The 20,028-nt window shown below is 33.7% G+C and overlaps 1 protein-coding gene across 1 annotated transcript in view; it reads left to right on the top strand.

Moving 5' to 3' along the window:
• Positions 1-19,518, top strand: part of LOC110011706 — a 21,230-nt gene extending 1,712 nt beyond the window's left edge. The window contains exon 2 of the mRNA XM_020692484.1: positions 19,244-19,518. Within this exon, the coding sequence (XP_020548143.1) occupies positions 19,244-19,518 (275 nt within the window). The remainder of the gene's footprint in view (positions 1-19,243) is intronic.

The following is a 20,028-nucleotide window of genomic DNA, read 5'->3' as shown; positions in this document are numbered from 1 at the left end:
CATCTTACTAGGAAGACCATTCCTTAAAACCTCAAAAACCAAAATTGATGTTGATGCCGGAATCCTTTCTATGGAATTTGATAATGAGGTTATGAGTTTTAAAATTGATGGTGCCATGAGATATTCTAATGATGTGCATTCTATTTTTCTCATTGATTCTATTGATCCTTTATTGCCAAAAAATGCTATGTTCAATGGTAGAGGAGCATTCAAGACAACAATTGCCAAAAGATCGAGTCGAATAACTTACAAGAAAAAAGTCTTTCATGACAAAATAAGTTCAAGGAAGAAGTCATCCATGGACTGCCAAATTCCCCTAAATCCACACCATCATCGGGTGCATTACATAGAAGAAGTGGATTTAGAGTGTCCAACTTATTCAAGTTGAGGCACAGCAATGTCTAGCCAAAGACATTAAAGAAAAGCGCTGCATGGGAGGCAACCCATGAATTTCTATCCCTTCTCTTTTTCGTTTCATTTTATTTTAGTTTTAGTGTTTTTTGCGATGCGTGCCACGCTTAATGAAACATCCAAATCTGTTTGGATGCTCAAATTGGACAGATTTGAAGTTTTCACTAAGCGTGCCCACGCTTAGTCGATCTTTCAAAACTGTTTAACTCACCTCACAAAAACAGATTTGGAGATCCCACTAAGCGTGCCCACGCTTAGTCGATCTTTTAAAACTGTTTCACCTCACCTCACAAAAACAGATTTGGAAATGCGACTAACCGTGCCCACGCTTAGTCGCACTTCGTAGGCTGTTATTTACGTTCATCTATCTTCATCTATTTATTTATTTTGGCTGTTATTTACGTTCATCTATCTTCATCTATTTATTTATTTTTATTTCTTCATTTTCTTTAAAAAAAAAATTAGAAAATCGGAAAAAAATCAAAAGAAAATCTTTCCACTTTTATTCATATATTTTACCAAGATTTTCTTTGACTTCATCTTTATCATCATTAACTCTCTCTCTCACTTTCTCTCATAGCAACTTCACCTACCACCAAGATCTCTCTCCCTCATATCCACCGAAAGTTGCCGCCATCATCTGCCACCAGCCCAACCACGCCATGAACTCTTCGCGGCATGCACTCAGGGACACTTCCTTAAACTCTCTCTCATTTTAATTTTTAATCCTTGAGTTGCATGTCAATGTCCACATTGAGGACAATGTGAATTTTAAGTGTGGGGGTGTGGTTGTTGAGCTTATACTTGTTTATATTTGATAATTTTTGTTGATGTGCTTGGTGATAGATGAATTACATGTTTTATGTTTGAGGATAATTCACTAGTTGAAAGCTTATTTTTACCAAAATGACTTGAGTTAAAATCTTCTGATATAGGATTAGTGGACTAAAACATACCTCGTGAGATTTTGAGCTTGATATGTTCATAAAAAAATCTTCATTCTTTCTTGAGAGAATAATACTTTTATGGCTTTGTCTTCCTAGAACTTGCCTTGAACCACATCGAGGCCACACAAATGTGCATTTATTTGGATATGATAAAGGCATTAGAAACCACTTCCGGCCTTCCTTAACCACCCAACACGTTTTAACTTTAGAGAACCCCTTTGAGCTTTTCGACCTATTTTGTTGAATAACCCGTCATATGCAAACCTATCTCGTCATTTGTTTAAAACTTTAATTTTGATCCCTCTAAGAACTATTAGAGCATCAAGGGAAATGGGTTTATGTTCAAAAGAACAAATTCTCAAAATGGGAAATTTTCAAAACCTTTGTGATTTACATGCTTAAAAGATGTACCTCAAAATGAGTGTGGGGGTTCCAAAATTATGTTCTTTACTTTGTGGGAACCGACATCAATTTTCTTGGTCTATGCCTATCACAAAAAAATAGAGAGGAGAAAAAAAAACCAAAAAAAAAAAAAGAAGAAAAGAAAAAAAAAGAGAAAAAAATATATATATGAACTCTCCAAAAGGAATAAGAAAGGCATAGTTCAAGGAATTTTCGAAAATCTTGAAGGTAGATGAGTAAATTTTGAGAGCTTCGAATTATTGCTCACTCAAAATTTTTGGTGCTCTAATTAGTTTCTTGAAATTTAACCTCATTATCCTTTTATCCTACCCCAAACCAAAGCCCCATTACAACCAAAATTAAAGACCTTTTGATCCATATATGTGCATATTTCAAAAGTGGTGGAGATATGGTGTATAGGCAAGCCTATAGTGAAGCATTGTCGTAGTAAGTGTCGAGAGATACACTTGAGCCATATATACACTTGAGAGAATGGAAAGTGGAGAGAAAATAGTCCACTAGTTTTATGCGATTGATTTTGATAATGGTCATCACGTGAAAACTTGTTTGATACATGTTGAATTATCTCCTTCATAAAATATGTCATTTACTTTGCACATGATTACAAATTGCCTTGAGTAGTTTAAAATTTGGAGGGATTTTTGAATGCATCTTGAGTTTGCTTGAGGACAAGCAAATGGCTAAGTGTGGGGGTATTTGATAACTCTGCAATTATAATGATTTTATAGCAATTTAATCTTCCTTTTTTAAGCCAAAATATTCCTAATTATGTGATTTTATTGCATATTCAGCAAAAAGGAAGATTACAAGGACGTTTCTGCAAAATTGACAAAGTGCGCCCACGCTTAATGGAGTAGTCAACTCGGGATAAGGATAAGCACGAACGATTTCCCCAAGAGATAAAGGAATCAAGTGTTTAGATTTAGAAAGGATTCTTTTAAGCTTATCTTTTGTAATCTATTTACCTTTTTAGAGTTTATCACGTATCTATCCCCCCACTACGTCTAGATTCGTAGGGGACTTTTATTATAAATAGGGGGGATCTCTTCATTAGAAGACGTTCAGTTTTTATGTTAGAACTCTATAAAATTCTCTGTTCATCTCTTCTCTTTAATTTTATTCTACTACCGGAATTAATGGAATTTCACTTTCTAGTGTGTTCTTCTATTAATATGTCCGGCTAAATTCCTTATTTTTCTGGTTAAGGTATGGTGATTGCTTGATTCCCATTATGTTGTGAGATCTAATCTGCGTTCTACACTTGTCAAACAAATATTCATGCTATTCTCTGTGCTTTACTTACAAACGTCTGATTTATGAATGATTCGGCCGGTTGTTCATTATCAAGAAGGTTTGCTTAGCTAATTGGACTTTATAAATTCGTGTAATTGTTTATTTAGTTCAATGCTTAGTAGCAACGCAGCATAATTGTTATGTCACAGTATTTAGTTATATTATGGGGAATGCATGATCTAGTTATTTATTACGCTTAGCAAATTTACCACATAAATTCTTGGGTCTAGACCAACGTTTGGGTCAAGTTATATCGAATTTTGAAAACATTCAAGATTTAGCTGTTTTTACGATTTTATTAAAGCAAGTTTGTTTTTCTTTTATAAAAACTTGTAGTTATTATTAAACTTAGCAAATTTACCACACAAATTCTTGGGTCTAGACCAACGTTTGGATCCAGTTTTGTCGATATCTGAGAATGTTCAAGATTTATCTATTTTGTGTTGTTTTATTAAACCAAGTTTGTTTTCCTTTTATACAAAGTTGTAGTTATTATTACGCCTAGCAAATTTACCACACAAATTCTTGGGTCTAGACCAACGATTGGGTCAAGTTTCATCGAATTCTGAGAACGTTCCAGATTTAGCTGTTCTGCATGGTTTTATTAAAACAAGTTTGTTTCCCTTTTATACAAACTTGTAGTTATTACTATGCTTAGCGAATTTACCACACAAATTCTTAGGTCTAGACCAATGTTTGGATCAAGTTTCATCGAATTCTGAGAACGTTCAAGATTTAACTGTTTTGCACTGTTTTATCAAAGCAAGTTTGTTTCTATTTTATACAAACTTGTAGTTATTATTAAGCTTAGAACATTTACCAAACAAATTCTTGGGTCTAGACCAACGTTTGGGTCAAGTTTCATCGAATTATGAGAACGTTCAAGATTTAGCTATTTTCGAAGGTTTTATTAAAACAAGTTTGTTTCACTTTTATTCAAACTTATAGTTATTGTTACGCTTAGCAAATTTACCACACAAATTCTAGTGTCTAGACCAACGTTAGGTTCAAGTTTCGTCGAATTCTGAGAACGTTCAAGATTTAGTTGTTTTACACGGTTTTATTAAAGCAAGTTTGTTTTCATTTTATACAAACTTGTAGTTATTATTACACTTAGCAAATTTACCAAACAAATTCTTGGGTTTAGACCAATGTTTGGGTCAAGTTTCGTCGAATTCTGAGAACGTTCAAGATTTAGCTGTTTTACACGATTTTATTAAAGCAAGTTTGTTTTCCGTTTATACAAACTTGTAGTTATTACTGTGCTTTGCATATTTACCACAAATTCTTGAGTCTAGACCAACGTTTGGGTCAAGTTTTGAACATTCAAGATTTAGTTGTTTTGCACGGTTTTATTGAAGCATGCTTGTTTTACTTTTATACAAACTTGTAGTTATTATTATGCTTAGCAAAATTTCCACACAAATTCTTCGGTAGACCAACGTTTGGGTCAAGTTTCGTCGAATTCTGAGAACGTTCAAGATTTAGCTGTTTTGCGCGGTTTATTAACCCATGTTTGTTTCCCTATCATACAAACTTGTAGTGATTATTACAATTAACAAATTTACCACACAAATTCTTGGGTCTAGACCAATGTTTGGGTCAAGTTACGTCGAATTCTAAGAACGTTCAAAATTTAGTTGTTTTGCGCGGTTTTATTAAAGCAAGTTTATTTTCGTTTTACACAAATTTGTAGTTGTTATTACGCTTAGCAGATTTACCACACCACATAAATGGTCTAGACCAACGTTTGGGTCAAGTTTCGTCGAATTCTGAGAACGTTCAAAATTTAGCTGTTTTGCACGGTTTAATTAAAGCAAGTTTATTTTTTTTGTTTTTGTATAAACTTGTAGTTATTATTATGTTTAGCAAATTTGCCACACAAATTATTGGGTCTAGACCATCATTTGGCTCAAGTTTCGTCGAATTCTGAAAACGTTCAAGATTTAATTGTTTTGCAAGGTTTTATTAAAACAAGTTTGTTTCTCTTTGATACAAACTTATAGTTATTGTTACGGTTAGCAAATTTACCACACAAATTCTTGTGTCTAGACCAACGTTTGGGTCAAGTTTTCTCGAATTTTGATAACGTTCAAGATTTAGCTGTTTTGCTCGTTTTTGTCAAAGCAATTTTTTTTCCTTTTATACAAACTTGTAGTGATTATTATAATTAGCAAATTTACAACACAAATAGTTGAGTCTAGACCAACGTTTGGGTCAAGTTTCGTCGAATTTTGAGAACGTTGAAGATTTTGCTGTGTTGCACGGTTTTATTAAACCATGTTTGTTTTCCTTTTTTACAAACTTGTAGTTGTTATTACGCTTAGCAAATCTACCACACAAATTCTTGAGTTTAGACCAACGTTTGGGTCAAGTTTCGTTGAATTCTGTGAACATTCAAGATTTAGCTGTTTTGCACGGTTTATTAAAGCAAGTTTGTTTCCCTTTTATACAAACTTATAGTTATTGTTACGCTTTGCTAATTTACCACACAAATTCTTGAGTCCAGACTAACGTTTGGATCAAGTTTCGTCGAATTATGAAAATCCTCATGATTTAGTTGTTTTGCGCGATTTTCCTAAAGCAAGCTTGTGTCCCTTTTATATAGACTAGTAGTTATTATTATTCTTAGCAAATTTACCACACTAATTCTTGGGTCTATACCAACGTATGAGTCAAGTTTCGTCGAATTTTGAGAACGTTCAAGATGTCGCTGTTTTGCACACTTTACTTAAAGCAAGTTTGGTTCCCTTTTATACAAACATGTAGTGATTATTACGCTTAGCAAATTTTACCACAAAAATTCTTGAGTCTAGACCAACTTTTGGGTCAAGTTTCGTCGAATTCTGAGAACGTTCAAGATTTAGCTGTTTTGCACGGTTTTATTAAAGCAAGTTTGTTTTCCTTTTATACAAAGTTGAAGTTATTAGTACGCTTAGCAAATTTACCACACAAATTCTTGAGTCTAGACCAACGTTTGGGTCAAGTTTCGCCGAATTCTGAAAACATTCAAGATTTAGTTGTTTTGCACGATTTTATTAAAGCAGGCTTGTTTTCCTTTTATACAAACTTGTAGTTATTATTATGTGTAGCAAATTTTCCACACAAATTCTTGGGTCTAGACCAACATTTGGGTCAAGTTTCATCGAATTCTGAGAACGTTCAAGATTTAGCTGTTTTCCACGGTTTTAGTAAAGCAATTTTGTTTCCTTGTTAAACAAACTTGTAGTTATTACTACGCTTACGAAATTTACCACACAAATTCTTATGTCTAGACCATTGTTTGGGTCATGTTTGGTCGAATTTTGGGAACGTTCAAGATTTAGCTGTTTTGCACGGTTTTATTAAAGCAGGTTTGTTTTCCTTTTATACAAACTTGTAGTTATTATTGTGCTTAGCAAATTTACCACACAAATTCTTGGGTCTAGACAAATGTTTGGGTCAAGTTTAATCGAATTCTGAGAGCGTTTAAGATTTAGCTGTTTTGCACGGTTTCTTTAAATCACGTTTGTATCCCTTTTATACAAACTTATAGTTATTATTACGTTAAGCAAATTTACCACACAAATTCTTGGGTCTAGAGCAACGTTTGGGTCAAGTTTCGTCGAATTCTGAGAACATTCAAAATTTAGTTGTTTTGCACGGTTTAATTAAAGCAAGTTTGTTTTTCTTTTATATAAACTTGTAGTTATTATTATACTTAGCAAATTTACCTCACAAATTCGTGGGTCTAGACTAACGTTTGGGTCAACTTTCGTCGAATTCTAAGAACGTTCAAGATTAGACTGTTTTCTACGGTTTTATTAAAACAAGTTTGTTTCCCTTTTATACAAAGTTGTTATTATTACGCTTAGAAAATTCACCACACAAATTCTTGGGTTTAGACCAACATTTTGGTCAAGTTTCATCAATTTCTCAAAACGTTCAAGATTTCGCTGTTTTGCACGGTTTATCAAAGAAAGTTTATTTCCCTTTTATACAAACTTTTAGTTATTATTACTTTTAACAAATCTACCACACAAATTCTTGGATCTAAACCAACGTTTGGCTCATGTTTCGTCGATTTCTGATAACGTTCAAGATTTAGTTGTTTTTTGGGGTTTTATCAAAACAAGTTTGTTTCCCTTTAATAAAAACTTGTAGTTATTATTATGCTTAACAATTTTACCACACAAATTCTTGAGTCTAGACCAACATTTGGTTCAAGTTTCGTCGAATTTTGAGAACGTTTGAGATTTAGCTGTTTTGCAAGGTTTTTTTAAAATAAGTTTGTTTCTCTTTAATACAAACTTATAGTTATTGTTACACTTAGCAAATTTACCACACAAATTCTTGTGTCTAGACTAACGGTTGGGTCAAGTTTCATCGAATTTTGAGAACGTTCAAGATTTAGCTGTTTTGCTCGATTTTCTCAAAGCAATTTTTTTCCCTTTTATACAAACTTGTAGTGATTATTATAATTAGCAAATTTACCACACAAATACTTGAGTTTAGACCAATAATTGGGTCAAATTTTTTCGAATTCTGAGAACGTTCAAGATTTAGCTGTTTTGCACGGTTTTATTAAAGCAAGTTTGTTTTCCTTTTTTACAAACTTGTAGTTATTATTACGCTTAGCAAATCTACCACACAAATTCTTGAGTTTAGACCAACGTTTGGGTCAAGTTTCGTCGAATTCTGAGAACGTTCAAGATTTAGCTGTTTTGCACGGTTTATTAAAGGCAAGTTTGTTTCCCTTTTATACAAACATGTCGTTATTACTACGCCTAACAAATTTATAACAACATTTTTGGGTCTAGACCAACGTTTGGGTCAAGTTTCGTCGAATTCTGAGAACGTTCAAAATTTAGCTATTTTCCACGATTTTATCAATGATAGTTTGTATCCCTTTTATATAAACTTATTGTGATTATTACGCTTAACAAATTTACCATACAAATTCTTGAGTCTAGACCAACGTTTGGGTCAACAATCGTCGAATTTTGAGAACGTTCAAGATTTAACTATTTTGGACGGTTTTATTATAGCAAGTTTGTTTCCCTTTTATACAAACTTGTAGTTATTGTTACGCTTAGCTAATGTACCACACAAATTCTTGAGTCTAGACCAACGTTTGGATCAAGTTTCGTCGAATTCTGAAAATCTTCAAGATTTAGCTATTTTGCGCGATTTTATTAAAGCAAGCTTGTTTCCCTTTTATATAAACTTGTAGTTATCATTATTCTTAGCACATTTACATCACTAATTCTTGGGTCTATAGCGATGTATGAGTCAAGATTTCGCTGTTTTGCACTGTTTACTTGAGTCAAGTTTGGTTCCCTTTTATACAAACATGTAGTGATTAATACGCTTAGCAAATTTACCACACAAATTCTTGAGTCTAGACCAACGTTTCTAAGAAAGTTCAAAATTTAGCTGTTTTGCACGGTATTCTTAAAGCAAGTTTGTTTCCCTTTTATACAAACTTGTAGTTATTAGTACGCTTAGCTAATTTACCACATAAATTCTTGAATCTAGACCAACTTTTGGGTCAAGTTTCGTCGAATTCTGAGAACGTTCAAGATTTAGCTGCTTTGCCCGGTTTTATTAAAGTAAGTTTGTTTTCCTTTTATACAAACTTGTATTTATTATTACGCTAAGAAAACTTACCACACAAATTCTAGGGTCTAGACCACCGTTTGGGTCAAGTTTCGTCAAATTCTGAGTACGTACAAGATTTAGCTATTTTGCACGGTTTTATTAAAGCAAGTTTGTTTCCCTTTTATACAAACTTGTAGTTATTAGTACGCTTAGCTAATTTACCACACAAATTCTTGAATCTAGACCAACGTTTGGGTCAAGTTTCGTCGAATTCTGAGAACGTTCAAGATTTAGCTGCTTTGCCCGGTTTTATTAAAGTAAGTTTGTTTTCCTTTTATACAAACTTGTATTTATTATTACGCTAAGAAAACTTACCACACAAATTTCTGCGTCTAGACCAACGTTTGGGTCAAGTTTCGTCGAATTCGGAGAATGTTCAAGATTTAGCTGTTTTGCACGGTTTTATTAAAGCAAGTTTGTTTTCCACTTATACAAACTTATAGTTATTACTACGCTTAGCAAATTTACCACAAAATTCTTGAGTCTAGACCAACGTTTGGGTTAGGTTTCGTCGAATTCTGAGAACGTTTAAGATTTAGTTGTTTTGCACGGTTTTATTAAAGCAAGTTTCTTTTCATTTTATACTAATTTGTAGTTATTATTACACTTAGCAAATTTTACCACACAAATTCTTGGGTCTAGACCAACGTTTGGGTCAAGTTTCGTTGAATTCTGAGAACGTTCAAGATTTAGCTGTTCTATATAGTTTTATTAAAGCAAGTTTGTTTCTCTTTTATACAAACTTGTAGTTATTACTATGCTTAGCAAATTTACCACAAATTCTTGAGTCTAGACCAATGTTTGGGTCAAGTTTCGCCGAATTCTGAGAACGTTCAAGATTTAACTGTTTTGCATGGTTTTATCAAAGCAAGTTTGTTTCCATTTTATACAAATTTGTAGTTATTATTTTACTTAGCAAATTTACCACATAAATTCTTGGGTCTAGACCAACGTTTGGGTCAAGTTTCGTCGAATTCTGAGAACGTTCAAGATTTATCAATTTTGCAAGGGTTTATACAAACTTGTAGTTATTGTTACACTTAGCAAATTTACCACACAAATTCTTGGGTCGATACCAACGTATGGGTCAAGTTTCCTCAAATTTTGAGAACGTTCAAGATTTAGTTGTTTTGCTCGATTTTCATAACGCAAGTTCGTTCCCCTTTTATACAAACATGTTGTGATTATTACGCTTAACAAATTTTCCACACAAATTCTAGAGTCTAGACCAACGTCTGGGTCAAGTTTCGTCGAATTCTGAGAAGATACAAGATTTTATACAAACTTGTTGTGATTATTACGCTTAACAAAACTTGTTTTGCACGATTTTCTTAAAGCAAGTTTGTTTTTCCCTTTTATACAGACTTGTAGAGATTGTTACGCTTAGCAAATTTTCTATATAAATTCTTGAGTCTAGGCCAATGTTTGGGTCAAGTTTCGTCGAATTCTAAGAACATTCAAGATTTAGCTGTTTTACACGGTTTTATTAAAGTATGTTTGTTTCCCTTTTATACAAACTTGTAGTTATTATTACGTTTAGCAAATTTACCACACAAATTCTTGAGTCTAGACAAACGTTTGGGTCAAGTTTCGTCGAATTCTGAGAACGTTCAAGATTTAGCTGTTTTGCACGGTTTTATTAAAGCAAGTTTGTTTATCTTTTATACAAACTTGTAGTTATTACTACGTTTAGCAAATTTATCATAAAAATTCTTGACTCTAGGCCAACGTTTGGGTTAAGTTTCGTCGAATTCTGAGAACATTCAAGATTTAGTTGTTTTACACGGTTTTATCAAAGCAAGTTTGTTTTCATTTTATACAAACTTGTAGTTATTACTATGCTTAGCAAATTTACCATAAATTCTTGAGTCTAAACCAACGTTTGGGTCAAGTTTCGTCGAATTTTGATAACGTTCAAGATTTAGCAATTTTACAAGGTTTTATTGAAGCAAGTTTTGTTTTTCTTTTATACAAACTTGTAGTTATTGTTACGCTTAGAAAATTTACCACACAAATCTTGGGTCTATATCAACGTATGGGTCAAGTTTACTCGAATTTTGAGAACGTTCAAAATTTAGTTGTTTTGCTCGATTTTTTTAAAGCAAGTTTGTTTTCCTTTTATACAAACTTGTAGTGATTATTACGCTTAGCAAATTTTCCACACAAATTCTTGAGTCCAGACCAACGTTCGGGTCAAGTTTCGTCGGATTCTGAGAACATTCAAGATTTAGTTGCTTTGCACGGTTTTATCAAAGTAAGTTTGTTTCCCTTTTATACAAAGTTTTAGTTATTATTACACTTAGCAAATTTACCACACAAATTCTTGAGTCTAGACCAACATTTGGGTCAAGTTTTGTCGAATTTTGAGAACGTTCAAGATTTAGCAATTTTGCAAGATTTTATTAAATCAAGTTTGTTTCCCTTTTATACAAACTTGTAGTTATTATTAAGCTTAGCAAATTTATTACACAAGTTCTTGGGTCTAGACCACCGTTTGGATCAAGGTTCGTTGAATTCTGAGCACGTTCAATATTTAGCTGTTTTGTACGGTTTTATTAAGACAAGTTCGTTTTCCTTTTATACAAACTTGTAGTTATTATTACACTTAGCAAATTTACAATACAAATTCTTGAATCTAGACCAACGTTTGGGTTAATTTTCATTGAATTCTGAGAACGTTCAAGATTTAGCTGTTTTGCACAGTTTTGTTCAAGCAAGTTTGTTTTCATTTTATATAAATTTGTAGTTATCATTACACTTAGCAAATTTACCACACAAATTCCTGGGTCTAGACCAACGTTTGGGTCAAGTTTCGTCGAATTCTGTGAACGTTTAAGATTTAGCTGTTCTACACGGTTTTATTAAAGTAAGTTTGTTTTCCTTTTATACAAACTTTTAGTTATTACTATGCTTAGCAAATTTACCATAAATTCTTGAGTCTAGACCAACGTTTGGGTCAAGTTTTGCCGAATTCTGAGAACGTTCAAAATTTAGCTGTTTCGCACGGTTTCATCAAAGCAAGTTTCTTTCCATTTTATACAAACTTGTTGTTATTATTACACTTAGCAAATTTACCACACAAAATCTTGTGACTAGACCAACGTTTGGGTAAGTTTCGTCGAATTCTGAAAACGTTCAAGATTTAGCAATTTTGCAAGGTTTTATTAAAGCAAGTTTGTTTTTCTTTTATACAAACTTGTAGTTATTGTTACGCTTAGCAAATTTACCAAATAAATTCTTGGGTCTATACCAACGTATGGGTCAAGTTTTCTCGAATTTCGAGAACATTACAGATTTAGCTGTTTTGCTCGATTTTCTTAAAGTATGTTTCCCTTTATACAAAGTTTTAGTGATTATTACGCTTGGCAAATTTTCCACATAAATTCTTGAGTCCAGACCAACGTTTGGGTCAAGTTTCGTCGAATTCTGAGAAAACATTCAAGATTTAGCTGTTTTGCATGGTTTTATTAAAGCATGTTTGTTTCCCTTTTATACAAACTTGTAGTTATTATTACGCTTAGCAAATTTACCACACCAATTTTTGAGTCTAGACCAACGTTTGGGTCAAGTTTCGTCGAATTCTGAGAACGTTCAAGATTTAGCTGTCTTGCACGGTTTTATTAAAGCAAGTTTGTTTTGATTTTATACAAACTTGTAGTTATTATTACGATTAGCAAATTTACCACACAAATTCTTAGGTCTAGACCAACGTTTGGATTAAGTGTAATCGAATTCTGAGAACGTTCAAGATTTAGCAATTTTGCAGGGTTTTATTAAAGCAACTTTGTTTTTCTTTTATACAAACTTGTAGTTATTGTTCCGCTTAGCAAATTCACCACACAAATTCTTGGGTCTATACCAATGTATAGGTCAAGTTTCCTCGAATTTTGAAAACGTTCAAGATTAAGCTGTTTTGCTCAGTTTTCTTAAAGCAAGTTTGTTTCCTTTTTATACAAACTTGTAGTGATTATTACGCTTAGCAAATTTACCACACAAATTTTTTAGTCTAGACCAACGTCTGGGTCATGTTTCGTCGAATTCTTAGAACGTCCAAAATTTAGCTATTTTCCACGATTTTATTAAAGCAAGTTTTTTTCCCTTTTATACAAACTTGCAGTTATTATTACACTTAGAAAATTTACCACACAAATTCTTGGGTCTAGACCAACGTTTGGGTCAAGTTTCGTCGAATTGTGAGAATGTTCAAGATTTAGCTGTTTTGCTCGATTTTATTAACGCAAGTTTGTTTTCATTTTATATAAACTTGTAGTTATTATTACTCTTAGCACATTTACCGCACAAATTCTTATGTCTAGACCAACGTTTTTGTCGAATTCTGAGAACGTTGAAGATTTAGCTGTTTTGCACGGTTTATTAAAGCAAGTTTGTTTCTCTTTTATACAAACTTGTAGTTATTATTACACTAAGTAAATTTACCATACATATTCTTGAGTTTAGACGAACGTTTGGGTCAAGTTTTGTCGAATTCTGAGAACGTTCAAGATTTAGTTGTTTTGCACAGTTTTATTTAAGCAATATTGTTTCCGTTTTATACAAACTTTTAGTTATTACTACGCTTAGCAAATTTACCACACAAATTCTTGGGTCTAGACCAATGTTTGGGTCAGATTTAGCCGAATTCTGATAACGTTCATGATTTAGCTGTTCTGCAAGGTTTATTAGAGCATGTTTGTTCCCCTTTTATACAAACTTGTAGTTACTATTACGCTTAGAAAATTTATCATTTAAATTCTTAGGTCGTGACCAACGTTTCGGTCAAGTTTCGTCCTACTCTGAGAACGTTCAGGATTTAGCTGTTTTGTACGGTTTTATTAAAGCAAGTTTGCTTTCCTTTTATACAAACTTGTAGTTATTATTACGCTTAGCAAATTTACCACCCAAATTCTTGGATCTAGACCAACGTTTGGGTCAAGTTTCGCTGAATTTTGAGAACGCTCAAAATTTAACTGTTTTGCACGGTTTTATTAAAGCAACTTTGTTTCCCTTATATACAAACTTGTATTTATTATTACGTTTATCAAATTTACCACACAAATTCTTGGGTTTATACCAACGTTTGGGTCAAGTTTCGACGAATTCTGAGAACGTTCAAAATTTTGCTGTTTTGCACGGTTTTATTAAATCAAGTTTTTTTCCCTTTTATTCAAACTTGTCGTTATTATTACGCATAGCAAATTTACCACACATATTCTTGAGTCTAGACCAGTGTTTGAGTCAAGTTTCGTCAAATTGTGAGAATGTTCAAGATTTAGCTATTTTGCACGGTTTTATTAAAGTAATATTGTTTTCCTTTTATACAAATTTGTAGTTATTACTACGCTTCGCAAATTTACCGCACAAATTCTTTTGTCTAGACCAATGTTGGGGCCAGGTTTCGTCGAATTCTTAGAACAGTAATGATTTAGCTGTTCTGCAAGGTTTATTAATGCAAGTTTGTTTCCCTTTTATACAAACTTGTAGTTATTATTTAGCTTAGCAAATTTACCACACAAATTCTTGGGTCTAAGGCAAAGTTTGGCTCATGTATCGTTGATTTCTGAGAACGTTCAAGATTTAGCTGTTTTGTACGGTTTTATCAAAGAAAGTTTGTTTCGCTTTTATACAAACTTGTAGTTATTATTACGCTTAGCAAATTTACCACAAAAATTCATGGGTCTAGACTAACGTTTGGCTCAAATTTCGTTGAATTCTGAGAATGTTCAAGATTTAACTGTTTTGCAACGGTTTATCAAACCAAGTTTGTTTCTCTTTTATACAAAATTATAGTTATTGTTAAGCATAGCATATTTACCACACAATTTTTTGAGTCTATACCGACGTTCGAGTCAAGTTTTTTTGAATTTTGAGAACGTTTAAGATTTAGCTATTTTGCACGGTTTGTTTCCCTTTTATACAAGTTTGTAGTTATTAAAACAAGTTTGTTTCCCTTTTATACAAACTTGTAGTTATTATTAAACTTAGCAAATTTACCACACAAATTCTTGAGTCTAGACCAGTGTTTGGGTCAAGTTTCATCGAATTTTGAAAACGTTCAAGATTTAACTATTTTGCGCGGTTTTGTTAAAGCAAATTTGTTTCCCTTTTATATAAACTTGTAGTTATTATTACGCTTAGCAAATTTACCACACAAATTCCTGGGTTTAGACCAACATTTGGGTCAAGTTTCGTCGAATTCTGAAAACGTTCAAGATTTAGTTGTTTTGCACGATTTTATTAAAGCAAGTTTGTTTCCCTTTTATACAAACTTGTAGTTATTATTACGCTTAGCAAATTTCCCACACAGATTCTTGAGTCTAAACCAACGTTTGGGTCAGGTTTCGTCGAATGAGAACGTTCAAGATTTAGCTGTTCTGCACGGTTTATTAAAGCAAGTTTGTTTCCCTTTTATACAAACTTGTAGTTAATAATACGCTTAGCATATTTACCCCACAAATTCTTGAGTCTAGACGCATGTTTGGGTCAAGTTTCTTCGAATTCTGAGAACGTTCAAGATTTTGCTTTTTTGCAAGGTTTTATCAAATCAAGTTTGTTTCCATTTTATACAAACTTGTAATTATTATTATGCTTAGGAAATTTACCACACAAATTCTTGGGTATAGACCAACATTTAGGTCAAGTTTTGTCAAATTCTGAGAACGTTCAAGATTTAGCTGTTTTGCAAATGTTTATTATAGCAAGTTTGTTTTTCTTTTATACAAACTTGTAGTTATTGTTACGCTAAAAAAATTTACCACATAAATTCTTTGGTCTATACCAACGTCTGGGTCAAGTTTCTTCGAATTTTGAGAACATTCAAGATTTAGCTATTTTGCTCAATTTTCTTAAAGCAAGTTTTATTCCCTTTTATAAACTTGTAATGATTAATACACTTAGCAAATTTACCTCACAGTTCCTTGAGTCTAAACCAACGTTTGGGTCAAGTTTCGTCGAATTCTGAGAACATTCAAGATTTAGCTGTTTTGCACGGTCTTATTAAAGCAAGTTTGTTTCCCTTTTATATAAACTTGTAGTTATTATTACGGTTAGAAAATTTACCACACAAATTCTTGAGTCTAGACCAACGTTTGGGTCAAGTTTCGTCGAATTCTGAGAACGTTCAAAATTTAGCTGTTTTGCACGGTTTTATCAAAAAGCAAGTTTGTTTCCCTTTTATTTAAACTTGTAGTTATTATTACGCGTAGCAAATTTACCACACAAATTCTTGGCTTTAGACCAACATTTGGGTCAAGTTTCATCGAAATCTGATAACGTTCGAGTTTTAGCTGTTTTGCACGATTTTATTAAAGCAAGTTTGTTTCCCTTTTATACAAACTTGTAGTTATTATTACCTTTATCAAATTTACCACACAAATTTTTGGGTCTTGACCAACGTTTCGGTCAAGTTTCGTCAAATTTTGAGAACGTTAAAGATTTAGCTATTTTGCGCGGTTTTATGAAATCAAGTTTGCTTCTCTTTTATACAACCTCGTAGTTATTATTACGCTTAGTAAACTTACCATACAAATTCTTGAATATAGACCAAAATTTGGGTCAAGTTTCGTCGAATTTTGAGAACATTCAAAATTTAGTTGTTTTGTGCAGGTTTTATTGAACCAAGTTTGTTTCCCTTTTATACAAACTTGTAGTTTTTATTATGCTTAGGAAATTTACCACACAACTTCTTGGGTCTAGACAAACGTTTGGGTCAAGTTTCATCGAATTCTAAGAACGTTCAGAATTTTGTTATTTTGCACGGTTTTATTAAATCAAGTTTTGTTTTCTTTCTATACAAACTTGTAGTTATTATTACGCTTAGTAAATTTACCACACAAATTCTTGGGTGTAGACCAACGTTTGGGTCAAGTTAAATTCTGAGAACATTCAAGATTTAGCTGTTTTGCACAGTTTTATTAAAGCAGGTTTGTTTCCTTTTTATACAAACTTGTAGTTATTATGACGCTTTCCAAATTTACCATCCAAATTCTTGGGTCTAGATCAACGTTTGGATTAAGTTTCGTCGAATTCTAATAACATTCAAAATTTTGCTGTTTTACATGGTTTTATTAAAGCAAATTTGTTTTCCTTTTATACAAACTTGTAGTTATTATTACGGTTAGCAAATTTACCACACAAATTCTTGGATCTAGACCAACATTTGGGTCAAGTTTCGTCCATTTATGAGAATGTTCAAGATTTAGCTGTTTTGCACGATTTTATTAATGCAATTTTGTTTCTCTTTTATTCAAACTTGTAGTTATTATTACGCTTAGCAAAGTTACCACATAAATTCTTGGGTCAAGGCCAATGATTGGGTAAAGTTTCGTCGATTTCTGAGAACGTTCAAGATTTAGATGTTTTGCTCGATTTTATTAAAGCAAGTTTGTTTCCCTTTTATACAAACTTGTAGTTATTATTACGCTTATCAAATTTACCACACAAATTCTTGTGTCTAGACCAACGTTTGGGTCAAGTTTCATCGAATTCTGAAAATGTTCAAGATTTAGCTGTTTTGCACGGTTTTATTAAAGCAAGTTTGTTTTCCCTTTTATACAAACTTATAGTTATTATTACGCTTAGCAAATTTACCACACAAATTCTTGGGTCTAGGACCAACGTTTGGATCAAGTTTCGTCGAATTCTGAGAATGTTCAAAATTTAGCTATTTTGCACGGTTTTTATTAAAGCAAGTTTGTTTCCCTTTTATACAAACTTGTAGTTATTATTATGCTTAGAAAATTTACCACACAAATTCTTGGGTCTACACCAACGTTTGGGTCAAGTTTCGTCGAATTTTGAGAACGTTCAAAATTTTGGTTTTTTGCATGGTTTTGTTAAAGCAAGTTTGTTTTCCTTTTATACAAACTTGTAGTTATTATTACCCGTTGCAAAATTTACCACACAAATTCTTGAGTCTAGACCAACGTTTGGGTCTAGTTTTGTCGAATTCCGAGAACGCTCAAAATTTAGCTGTTTTGCACGGTTTTATTAAAGCAAGTTGGTTTCCCTTTTATACAAACTTGTAGTTATTATTACGCTTAGAAAATTGATCACACAAATTCTTGGATCTAGACCAATATTTTGGTCAAGTTTCGTCGAATTCTGAGAACGTTCAAAGTTTTGCTGTTTTGCACGATTTTATTAAAGCAAGTTTGTTTCTCTTTTATGCAAACTACTAACTTGTAGTTATTATTACCCTTAGCAATTTACCACACAAATGCGTGGGTCTAGACGTACGTTTGGGTCACGTTTCATGTAATTTTGAGAACGTTCCTAATTTACCTGTTTTGCATAGTTTTATTAACAAAAATTTGTTTCCTTTTCGGTTCTTGAATTCTTTGCTACCCGAAAATTCTGAAGCATGTCAACTCCACACTTTTGGCAGTAATCCCAAAGGTATAGATTCCTATGTCTGTTAATGATTTCAGACCTCTTTCATGCTGTTATGTTTTATACAAGTTCATTCTAAACTACTTGTACAACGATTGAGTGGGGTACCGGACAAAATTATTAGTCTCTGTCAGGCAGCTTTCATACCGGGAAGAAGCATTGGTGGACAATATAATGTTAGCTCAGGAACTGTTCACGAGCTACAATTAGATGCGCTTCCCTCGAGATGCGCCCTTAAAGTGGATATAAGGAAGGACTACGACACGATGGAGTGGGATTTTTCTATTAGCAACTCTGTAGCTTTTCGGATTTCCTCCTACTTTCACAAGGTGGATTGTGGAATATGTATCGACGACATCATTCTCGATAGGGCTTAAATGAAAACCTCATGGGTTTTTTGCTGCAGCGAGAGGATTATGGCAGGGAGACCCTCTATCTCCTTATCTTTTTGTACTTGTTATGGAAGTTTTGCACTTGGAATTTCTGCAATTGATTGTGCAAGATATGCAGTTCAATTTCCATGGGAAGTGAGAGCCATCTAGAGTCTTCCAGTTGGGATTCGCATACGACCTTCTTCTTTTCTGCAAAGCTGATTTGGACTCCATCAGAGTCTTCAAGTTGGGATTAAACCGATTTGCGGAGTTGTCGGGCCTCCGACTGAATGTATAAAACAGCCATTTAATTATCTCCCGATCCGCACATGATTTGAAAGACCAGATGTTGGTAATTTTGGGCTTCTAGGAGGGGCACCTCCCGATGAGGTATTGGATCTTTCTTTAATCTCTTCTAAACTGTCTATCTCTGACTCTCAACCATTATTGTCAAAAATAGATGCACGAATTAATAGCTGGGAAGGGATTTTGTTCTCATATGCTGGGCGGGTACAAATAATCAAATACGTGCTTTCAGCATTGAGTTTATATTGGGCTTCTGCTTTTATCTTACCGAAGAAAATCATCAAGGAAATTGAAAAGAAGTTGAGAAATTTCCTAGGAAGGGCACGTTGACTAGTGCCTATGCCAAGGTAGTATGGAATGATGTGTGTCGACCGGTGGATGAGGGGGGGCTTGTGTTCAAGGATATTACTACCTTGAATTGCGTACTAATAAGCAAGAAACTTGTGATGTTATCCGGTGTGATAGGACCTCCATTTGGGTACAGTGGCTTTACTTTGGCCGACTACGGGACACATCGGGGAGCATTAAGGTTCTTGGGGATGGAGGAAAATGCTGTGTTTCCACCCTTATTCCGATCTTTTTTGGATTACCAAATTGGTAACGGGAGGAGTTTCTATATTTGGCAAGACCCTTGGCATCATCTTGGACCACTTATTGAGCGGTTCCCAAGGGGTCCGAGCCATCTTGGACTTGGAGAATCGGCCAACCTCAGCTTGGTGATTTCAGGAGGGGAATGGTAGTGGCCTCCCGTTATGGATTTTGAATGCTTGGAGATTACTCATAACCTGCCATGAATTTATAGAGAAGAGGATCGGGTTGTTTGGAAATGTGATAAGGAACAACCCACTACACAGACTCTCTATCAATTATTTGATCCCCCAGGACCGAAAGTAGGTTGGTCTTCACTACTTGAAGATCCCTCGTCACTCGTTCATATTGTAGCTCGCAATTCTTGGCAAGCTTCCCACTACGAACAAACCATGGCTATCCCACCTGGGAGCTTGTACTTTATGCAACGAGGGGGCTACGGACACCAATTTAAACCTTTTCTTCCGATGCAGATTCAGCAGACAGTGCCTTATTGAGATCCGAAGATGGATTTGTTTTCATTGGCCCAATAGGGATTGGACAACAGATATTGAGTGGGCGACGCAAAAATGGAGAGACAATCACATTATAAACATCACTTACCGTACACTACTGGCATCGTGTGTCTACCACATTTGAAGGGAGAGGAGCCTGAGGCGATT

This window comes from Sesamum indicum, linkage group LG3, assembly GCF_000512975.1.
Source record: "Sesamum indicum cultivar Zhongzhi No. 13 linkage group LG3, S_indicum_v1.0, whole genome shotgun sequence".
NCBI lineage: Eukaryota > Viridiplantae > Streptophyta > Magnoliopsida > Lamiales > Pedaliaceae > Sesamum > Sesamum indicum.
The sequence above is the reverse complement of the archived record's forward strand: the minus strand, read 5'-3'. Positions and strand labels throughout refer to the sequence as shown.